This window comes from Aulonocara sp. 'chitande type north' Nkhata Bay, linkage group LG15, assembly GCF_057382095.1.
Source record: "Aulonocara sp. 'chitande type north' Nkhata Bay isolate Kocher_YH1m ecotype deep benthic linkage group LG15, A_spYH_male_GT1.1, whole genome shotgun sequence".
Classification (NCBI taxonomy): Eukaryota; Metazoa; Chordata; class Actinopteri; order Cichliformes; family Cichlidae; genus Aulonocara; species Aulonocara sp. 'chitande type north' Nkhata Bay.
This window is the reverse complement of record NC_141358.1, coordinates 35,577,480-35,588,125: the sequence shown is the minus strand read 5'-3', so window position 1 is coordinate 35,588,125 and position 10,646 is coordinate 35,577,480. Positions and strand designations below refer to the sequence as shown.

General features: G+C 43.6%; 1 protein-coding gene across 1 annotated transcript; it reads left to right on the top strand.

Moving 5' to 3' along the window:
• The first annotated feature begins 322 nt into the window (after positions 1-322).
• On the top strand, positions 323-10,441 carry LOC147313529 (uncharacterized). The gene is made up of 5 exons (XM_086263165.1): positions 323-507; positions 2,810-3,155; positions 5,147-5,707; positions 6,250-6,463; positions 8,193-10,441. Exons 2-5 carry the CDS (start codon positions 2,882-2,884, stop codon positions 8,422-8,424), a joined length of 1,281 nt encoding a protein of 426 aa, XP_086119291.1. The 5' UTR covers positions 323-507; positions 2,810-2,881; the 3' UTR covers positions 8,425-10,441.
• The last annotated feature ends 205 nt before the right edge of the window (positions 10,442-10,646 follow it).

Here is a 10,646-nt window from a genome sequence, read left to right as displayed (position 1 = left end):
CTTATTATTGAGTGAAAAGACTTTCTATAAACGGGTTGTCTGTAGTAGCTGATGCTGTCTGAGTGAGCATTAATATACTTGGAGTTCACGCGCTCATCCTGTATATGAATATCAGAGGCGCGCCGAGGTTTGGTTTCATTGTAAATATTTACTGCCCTGTTTAGATGCACTCGTGTTCGTGATGGATGTGATTGTTCATGTTGAATTTGAAGGTAAACTAAAAGTAAGTGCCTCCTCCTCCTCCTCCTCCTGCTGCTGCCGCTCCTCTGCCTTTATTTGCTCCATATGGTGTTTGACATGGTACCCAGGAAGGAAAAAAAAAACTTGTGTGGGCGGAGGAAAAAGCCTAGTATTTTGTCCGTCCTGAAATTTGATTCAGAAGTTCGGGATCCTGGAAGACAAAAAGCAAACGGAGGGGGAGGGAAGAAAGGCAGACGAGGACGGAGGGTTTTTTTTAAACTGCGAGGAGAGTAAACTCACCCAAATACTCCGCAACCTCCGACTAAAGTAAGTTCATTTATAAGAGTAACGCTTCTTGTTCCGCTCATCAGCACATTTGGGCATTTCGTTTCGCCAAAGTGAGGCAGGTTTGTCTGTGAAATGAAATGAATCGCTTTAATTGCTGCTGGATGCCACAAAATACACGATTCGTGATTTGTGAATGACCCGTCCTTTACGCGTAGCTTTCACGCGTGCGTTTTCCCCTCATTTGATTTATTTATCTATCAATAAATGAGGTGTTTCCTGCAGCTGCTACACTGAGCCCGAGAAGCTTCGTGGAGGAGGCATCGTATAAAGTTTTTGTTTTCAGAGAGTGGCTCAACACTGAAGGGAAAGTTATTTTTCAGCGGGTTTTAAAGCCACATACCCCTCTCCGCCCCCTACGCGCCACATCCAGGCCAGCTCCGATAACCGCCACCGACATTTATTCCTCCAGACCTTCAAGCCCCGTGGCTCCTAATTGATCTCTATACATGGTAAGGTCCTCGCTTGTTTGGAGAAACGTCGCCGTGCGCGCCCGCTCTGCGCCACAGTTGGTTGTGCGCCAAGAAAACCCAGAGAAAAATGCTCCAGATTCAATCTGCAGATGTTAATGAAGCCTTTGAAGACAAAGGCGCGTGACTGGTGTTATTTTACGCACACCTGGCAGACGCTTTTGTCCAGTAAGTGCATTTTATGTGCTTTAGAGTTCATAAGTGCTGGAAACATTCGTCCGTGTGTATGCATATGTGTAGAAAACAGTCATAAATGAATATGTATTTATAGATTGTATTTACTGTTGTAATACAGGAAAAGGTACAGTGTTACAATAACTGCTTAGGATTATTTGTGATATCAATAGTGGAGTTGAAGTAGTCCATGAAGAGCCATAAAGGAAATGTTCCAGTAAGCTGCTTCTGTGCTTTTTTAGACCTTTTTAACTAACTTGAACACCTCTGGTTCAGTTTCACATCATGAGATGGGAACAGGTGAAACGTTGCCCTGTTTCATCCTCCAGAGTTCTCTTAGAAGAAAGCTAAAGTCTGACCTCACAGTAGCAATGTAACACAAGATTTTCCATGAATCCACGAGTTTCTGAATTGAAATCTCATCAGTGTTATAATCCTGTGTTTTTTGGATTTGAAATATGTGTTTTTAAAATTTGTAGCTTCTAAAACTTTGGTCAAAGCTGCCAGGACAGGAAATACTTTTCACAAGATGCCGAGAACTGATTATCAGTACTGAAGGGACGTGTAGTGACATCCACACTTCAAAATATAACTTTAGAGATCCCTGATGGTGACACACTGAGCAGTCGGAGCACTTTGCTCAAGAAAGATTAGAAACAGGGGGGACGTTATGTGAATACTTCCAGTGCCTTTAAATCTTGTTAATAAACACATTATGTCTCATTTGTTTAATCAGTATGTGAGTAAATACACATTTAACATTTCTCCCTGTTTCAGTTTTGCTCGGCAGGTCAGCTGTTTGCTGTAGCTTCATGGTTTTGGACTTCTTATCTCCCAAAATATCGATTTGCTCCTTTTAGGTGAAAACGGTCAAAGCATATTTATTACACCTCTGCAGTGCTTTCCATTTTACTACATAGATATTTGAGTCATCCTGCTGCGAAATACGAGCCAAAAGGAAGATTTTAACTAACAATAAGCTTCCTCCAAAGTGTTGAAACCTGCAGATTCACACAGTCTCATGTGTGATACGTTTAAAGGATGCAGGGCAACAGCACGGTGCACGCCAGCCACCTTCTGGACTTCCCGCTGTAGATCATAAAGCTGGAGTCTGTGATTATTGTGACGTGCTTCGGTGTGCACGAGAGTGTGACGCATTCGTGTGCTGATTTGCTGAGTTTCTCTACTGACAGGGATTCAAAACTGATGAGAAAGTGTTCCCAACAGAAACAGGGGAAGATAAACTTTGACATCCTGTCAGTGATGATTATTGTATAACCATGTGCATAAACCCATAATTTCCTCTATCCTCCCCCCCAAAAAAGCCCGCATAAAGCCCCAGTGAAGTTTTTGAGTGTTAGCGTCTCCCTGAGCGCTGACCTTTCCCCTGAGGTCAGGGCTGTTCTGGTCAAGACAAACAGATTCCTGAAGCAGGATATAAATTGGGCCTTACAGGTAGAAGAAAAGCGCAAAGACAGCAGAGGCTTGAAAGAAAGCGGATTACTGACGATATTTAAGGGAAAATAAAGATGAATCACTGTGTTTTCTCGGGGATATTTTTTCAGACGTGTGTATTAATCAAGCTTTTCTGACACTTTGGGGAATTAAGGTGATTTTCTCCCTCTTGTCTCTTTCTGCAGTCTGATGTTTTAAACTGATCTTGGCCTGATTTCCACCTGGACCTCTTCCTGCTCCTCTCAGGCTCTGTGACTATGAGCACCTCGGGGCTTCAGGCCACTAACCGGCAGAATGCAAAGGAGCTCGACAGCATGAAGGAATCCATCAGCGATATCATCAACCAGCTCCAGGACATCGACCCGGCCAGGCTCTCCTTCTCCCCCTTCCTGGATCTGGACACTCAGATCTCTTTGGCTCCGGTGTCAGACAGCCCCGAGTCTTCGGTGGAGGAGCTGCACTCGTCCTCCCACTCTGTCTCCGGCTCCCAGCGCTCGCTGGAACCGCCACCAGCGACGGATCAGCCAAGGAGTGAGTTATTACCGTTGCTTTTTACTGTCTCCTCGTCTGAGCTGTAGGATTTGAAGGGAGGCCAGAGCAAATTAGCAAAAGCTAAAGTCGGATTGAGTACAGGCTGGATCCAAATAGAGTTAGGACAGAGTCTGCAGAGGAAAAAAAGCATTGTTTGTGTTGAATGGAATAAGCTAAGAGCAATTATATCACAAAAACATTAAGAAAAAACAAGTTAAGTCATTTTCCAGAAGAGAAAAAACTTTTAAAATCCTTGACTTTAGTCAGATTTTGGAAAAATCAGCTTTGAATTCTGGGTAAAATATCATAAAAACTTGAGTTGTGTTTTAGGAAAAGGAGCTTTTTTTTGTAAACAAGACAAACATTCTTATAGTTAGATTTAATATTTGTGTGAGAGAACCCAGTCCAAGCTGTGAGGGAAACAGTTAAAGTTGGTGTTGGTGGGTGACTCCCATCTGTAATGTGAAGTGTCCAGATGTTTGTAACCCTTCTCAACAGCTTCTGGTGTTTAATGTGTGCTGTTTTGTGTCCTTGCAGCAGCGGCGGTCTGGATGTTTTTACGTTTCGGTCCAAACCATTTTTCTAGAGCTTTAATTTGTGTCTGAGGGCTTCTGTTGGTCTTTGGGCTCTCTTCTGCATATCGCACCCGTCAGATGCTTAATTAGAAGTGAATGAAATGTAATGAAAATTAAAGATGACACGTGGTTTTTGTGGCAGTCGGGATGCACCTCATGATGTACGACTTTACTTTTTATAAACAAATCCCATTTAAAGACCAAAACCAACAGCGAGTTGGTGCGACCGTCTACACTTTAGATAGATTTTTAAAGAAGCATCTGTACAGGACTATTTTCTGTGTATTAAAACACAACCCTTTGGTTAAACTATGTCACACTTTTAGTATACAGAAAATTTAATTCCTTTCACTGGTTGTTGGTTGTTTTGGTCCTTTTCATTAGATTATTTGACAGTAATGCAAATACACTCACATCGACCCGTCCAGGCTCTCCTTCTCCTCCTTCCTGGATCTGGACCTTCAGATCTCTTTGGCTCCGGTGTCAGACAGGCCAGTTCATTAGGGACACTTGCTAGTACCAGGTTGGGGCCCTTTTTTGTCTTCTGGTTGTTTTAGGGCATTGATTTAACAAGGTGCTGAAGTTTGATTGAGATTTGTTGGCTGCATATCCATGACATCAATTTCCCGTGCTCTATTGGATTGAGATCTGGTGACTCTGGAGGCTGTTTGAGTGCAGTGAACTGATTATCTATCAGCTCGGAGCGCTCTAAAAGGTCACCTCTGACATCAACAAGGCATTTCCATCCAGAGTGCTGCTGCTCACTGGATTGCTTCCCTTCGTCAAACCATTGTGTTGTGCAAGAAAATCCCAGCAGATGAGCAGTTTCTGAAATATTCAGATCAGCCTGTCTGACACCGACGATCCTGCCACATGCAACGTCACTTAAATCACCTTTTCTTCATCCTAGTGTTCAGTTTGAACCTCAGCAGGTGGTTTTGATCATGTCTTCACACCTAAATGCACACCTAAATGTTTTGATATATCTTTTTTTCCACACATATTTTCAGTAGCATTGAAATGACTAGAGAAATAAATAAAACATAATAACAAACCTTTCAAATATAGATTTCACAAATGTGTACACAAAGCCAGCCTGTTAAGGACACTGTGTATTAGGCTAATATTACCTACTGTTTACATGCTTCGAATACTAAACTATGAACAGTCATTTATGAGCAGGCCAACAGCCTGCAGAAATCCAGCCTTATAGTAAATGTAATTAGTGTGTAAGCACCGCAGTTCAACCACGTAAACTAGAGGTGCCACTAATTGCTAATCTTGTAAGAACAGTTTATATGAGTATTTCGACTCTGCTTTGTATTTTGAAAGTAAGAAAGTGAATGATTGATTGGAGTAAGTCTGCAGCTGATTGCTTTTGATGTTTTTTTTTTAAATGTGCTCTGATTCGAACAGGCTCTGCTCCTTGCCACCAGCAGTCTGGCGTCAGTCTCCCACAAGAGCCTCGAGCGCATCGTGGGGAGGAGGGGGAGCTGGATCAAACTCTTTCCAGTCCTATCATCACGGCGCGCAATTTGGACGCCGCCACGGAAAACTGCGTCGGCCCTCCAACCCCGGCCTCTCAGGGAGACATTCCCAACGGCACAGACGCACCGAGATGGAGTCCAGAATCCACCAATCTGGACTGCACTGTGGACGAGGGTCGGCCTCTGATAGGGCCGCCGCCGGAGAGCGTGGAGCTGGCTGTGTGGAGCTCCGAGGGCCGGGGAGAGACTTGCGTGGCTGCGCGGGAGGCTTCGGATCGGGGGCAATGCCGCTGCTGCCAGTGCACATGCTGTCAGAGCAGCCGAGTCCCCGCTTTCTTCTCGGTGCTGGCCTCGCTTCTGTGTGCGTCCGGGATCCTCTATGCACTCTATTTCTACGTGCCCATCAAACCCCCTGACTTCCCTGACGTAACCAGCCGCATCGTTTTCACCTTGTGCTGCTGTGTGGTGGCCGCTGTCCCCATCCTGCTCGGTATGCGTCTCACAAACACACACACCTGCACGCTGACATTCAAAAACAGCCATGTGAGAGCCTTGAATGAAAGATAATGATTAAGAAAGGATTTGGTTTGTCTGGCTGCTTTGTCTTGGAATGCTTCAGTGTCTCCTGTCCTCTTTAATTTCATGCGCTTTCAGCCTCAGTAGCAGCAGACGTCTCCCAGGCCTCTGGGGAGAAGCATAATTTCCTTCTCCTTCACATAGCTTTAAATGGAAACTACAATAAGAGGCTGGCTGTGTCCTTCATCTCCCAGGCTGTGGCCTAATTGTTCGAGAACATTTTAATCACTTCCCAACCGAGAGTGACTCGGAATAAGAGGGCAGGTGGTAAAAAAAAAGGTCAGGCTGGTAGCTGTGAGGAGCATTTGCATGTGGGCCAGTCTACTGGCGTTTGCTTCACATTCAAATGATGGAATTGCAAAAACAAAGTGTGCTGTCAGGATGAGCGCGCTGTTTGCGGAAAGATGGCCCAGATTCAAGATGCTAACTGACTTATTGCTCCTTTATCCCTTGCAGCGATGCTCATGGGTGCAGCCTGCCAGTTCTGCAACGGCTCCTTCGATCTGCAGGAGTCGTTTCCCAGAAGAGGTGCGGTTCAGCAGCTTTTCGTCACCACATCCCTGGAGCAGTTACTCCTCTATGTCCTGAACCTTGTTGTTATGGCTGCGTTACTGCCTCAAGACCAGCTGAAGTTGGTGCCTATCCTGGTCATAATGTTCATCTTTGGAAGGTGAGGCTCAAAAGCGAGAAAGGTGGAAAGCTCCTGTGAGCCAGTGGGGTTGGTCCGACCTTACCGGATGCACGATTTGTTTTTCCTTTCTTCCCCTTCTGTGGTCACTCTCTTCCCCATTCTAGCCATTTGAATTACCCACTGTGGATGGGCCTGCTAGCTGCTGGCTTGTTGGAGGACTTTACATAAACGTCTCAGCAGCCTCCACGTCAGCTGAATTTCCATAATCCTTCTATCTGCGTAGCCGGAGTGCTACACAAATAAGGACCAATAAATCCGCCTAAAAGTCAGGTCTAGAATAACTCCAAACTGTTACACACAGATCACTTTGTTCCCAGCAAAGAACTCTGACATTTTAAGATGAGACCGTGATGTCCCCACGGAGAGTTAACCCTGTAACGCCACGTGTATCATATTTGACTTTTTGAGACCTCTACATCACCAGTAACACATTTTTAAGTAATAAATAGTGGATTTGGCAAATACGATATAAATTAAAACCCATATATGGAGATTAATATTTAATATCTTATTTTTTTATTTAGCAGAAAAGTCGATAAAGACAGGCTTTATTGAATATTACACCTGCAACAACCTAAGAGTTTCTAGCCATGCTGGCAGCCAGGCTTTCCTGTGAGCCCAGTGTTGTCATCAGTGTGCAAACGTGCTAATTAGTGACACTTTTTTCTGCTTCACAGACCAGAATTGAGAAAAGTCCAGAGTTAGTACACTGAATAGGAAGAGTGCAAAATGCCAACCCCATGTTGAAACTAGACAGAGGTAAAGGGGACCAAGACCAAAAGGTTAATGACTTTTTGTTACAGTTGCAAAAATAAAAAGGAAACCCATTTTGAGCCAGCACTTTAAGGAAAGGTTATTGAAAGATGTTTCAGTGATCAGTAGTTCACGCAAAAGTGTGACAACCACACACGTTTTCTCCAAAAGGAGTTTATCCTCTGTGCACCATAAATGACGGCGATGGCGTTGAGATAGTTATTTTAGTCCAAAGCGATGCACTGACAGGCTGACACTGCCGTTTGTAGAGCCACGCCACTGACAGGGCTAAAAATGAACACAACCACTGTCATTAACAAACCCAAAGAGAAGCTCTGGCTCTGCGTCACAGAGCGGTGCAGAGCTCAGACTGCGAGCCTCAAAATTTGCCAGTTTTACAAAGTGAAGTTGGTTTGTGCATCTGATTTATCAACCCTCTTATTAGATATTAGTTAGGCCTCATTTGTGACCTCCTGAAGTTTTGTCTCCTTTACTTTGGTCTCTAAGATCTGAGTGAAATGCAGCATCTGTCTCTTAACCTGCTCATTTAAACAGCCCGTCGCTGACTGCGTCTGCACTGCTGTTTGATGCTGGACGGGTATTACTCAGTTAGTTCTTAAAGCTGAGCAGCTGTCTGCTGTGGCCAGTAAAAAACGAGAGTACAAAAAACCCCAGTAAAACTGTGGTTTCGAAAGTTGCTATAAACTGCTGAGAGCTGTTTGTGTTATTGCACCCACTCCCAAAAAAAGGTCAATTTATGAGCCTACAAATCGATTGTAGCAACATTTATTGCAGTGCAGTGAAAGGCGTATATGTATTTTGGGAGACTTTATTTAAAAATATGGAGTTATTAAACATGTCTGGCAGACTGAGCTTAGCCGATTGGAGGTAACGCTGGTGGGGAAGCTGTGAGTGTCTGATTTCCTGTTTGATGTTTTCTTTTCGTGCTCCTCAGGCTTGTTTACTGGGTCGCCCTGAACACGTGCGTCTCCTGGCGAGGCTTCGGCTCCGGCCTGAGCGTCTTCCCACTCCTCGCCATGGTGGTTCTTAATCTGTTCCTTGTGTACATGCTCCATCTCAGAGAGCCACTTTTTGGCTCTCAGGACGTCCTCTATAATCAGGTCACCCCCTCTTCCTGGTCATCACAGAGCCCGAGTGCCACACCAGACATCCTGGACGCTCAGTGAAGAGGCGAGCTGCCTGCTTCCTTCTCCGAGAGGAGGAGATCTTTCCAAAAATAGCCCATTCCTGTGGTCTGCAGTTCAGCACAGCTACCCGTGCTGCCACTGCAACCTCCAACTCTGTGACGGCTTGACTTGTGTTTTCTTGCTCCTCCCTATACACAACCTTTTATGTGGATTCATGCTTATTATCTGAAATGCAAGAGCTCCGCCTGCTAGTGGCTGGGGACGCCTTTGAACAATGCTGTAGTCATAAAACATTTGTCCTTTTAAGCTATTCCTGTGCCTACATTTAATGTTTTGAACTCTAAATACTTAAAAGCTATATATACATACATATATATGGCTGGATTTGGTTTGACCGAAACACGAGCAAAGCAGCTGCAGTTGTCAGACTTTATTATTATTTGACAAAGTTTGTACATGATGAAGACAGAATAAAAGCCATTTTGTAAAAAACAAACAAAAAAAAAAAAACCAAATGAAAAAATGTCTTCCCGTTGTTGGTTTTCCATTGACCGCTCTTTGCTTTTGCCTTGGCTGGGCGTCTATTCCTGGAGAGACGGCGGCGCGCGTTTTCAGAGCTGGGACTGTCATTATGTGATAATAACGTGCTCCATCTCCACCCTGCTGGCGTCCTCGCTGCTGCTGATGAACTTGCTCGGTTTGTGGCACCAAAACGGGGCCAAAACAAAAACGAGATGAGACGCAGTGCGTTTCGTCTGACAACTGACACTCAACTGAAGAATACCCAGGGATCCAGATTACTATAATTACAGCAGTGTTGACCCGAGGTATTCACTGAATCTGAATGCATATTTTTCACCGTCAAATCCAGAGATTTATTTGAGTTTTCCAAATAGCAGTAAAGATTGAACCACACTCACGCACGTTACAAACAACCAGCACACAGGTTTGTCAGCGTCAGACTAAATAACCGGCTCTAAAGGTATCTGAGCACGGAGCACGGTGAGAGGGGAACACAGACGTTTTGATGCGTTTCAGAGTGAATGCCTGAAATTACTTTACAAATGACTGTTTATTAAAAGACCTTTAATTTCCTTTCTTATAAATTAATGTGCAAACGTCTTGAGCCACCACTCTTTTGTTTTTCTTCAAAATATTTTGCTTCCAAGCAGCCAGACTGTCTGGTCATTTTTCAAAGTGATAAAAAGGCACCTAACTCAGCAGATGAACCTGCATTGTTTAAATGTAACACTTGGCAAATAAATTGTATCTTAGTAGCAGAATGTTACAATAACTCATAATTTGTTCCAGTTTCTTTAGTTGAATCCACAAAAAAAATCCAAAGAAAGTAACATTTTTGCCATAACAAAGTGAATCCCAAAGAGCCATGAGCCAGAAACTGGGCATGGTGAGCAGAAACAGGACAAATGGGGGACTAAAGAAGAAGTCATGTCCATCTACTGACCATCAGACGTGGTCTCAGTGGGAGGATGGACCATTCTTAAGAAAGGGAAACGGGAAGAAAAGGCAGTGGTATGTCAAAGTATGTCAACTCTATGGAATCAGAAAACAGAACGAAAGAAAGTCGACATCCAAAGAAGAGCTTTGAGAAGTCTGGAGAAATATTCCAGAAGAAAGAAAGTTTGCCTGAGAGTTCGGACTGTGTTGAAGAATAAGTCAAATCAACCATGTACAGTGGTACAGTACAGAGTGAAATGAGACAACACCAAATAGAATTGTACAAACTGTTTTCTGTCTTCTGTATTTCCATGCATGTTTGCAGATGTTTCACCTATTTCCCATTTTCCGAGCAAAATACAAAGAAATTAGCTCAAGACTTTTGCACAGGACTGTATATAACATCAAATTTGGGGATTTCCTCAACATGTTTCCAAACAACTTTGAATAAACTTCATCTGTTACAAACTTCCTGCAAGCTGCTTTGAGAGTCAGCTGAAGTTCTGGATTTTTTTGGCAAGCAAAGTAATTCAAGTTTGAGCTTCTTTTTTCACACTCATAGTAAAATAAATTGGAGATTAATCGACGATCTGCTTGCTGCGCTGCTTCTCGTCTGTTCTGCTTTCATTTCATTTGAGATAAATTATTTTAAATCTGCACATAAAGATGTTAGATTAGCTTCCCATTCATCATCTCCATCCTCCTCCTGATGGAACCAAGAGGAAACAAACCATCACTCTAGGTCAGCAAATGAACAGAATATTAACCATTTAAACACTTTTAGACATTTAAATCTGTTTACA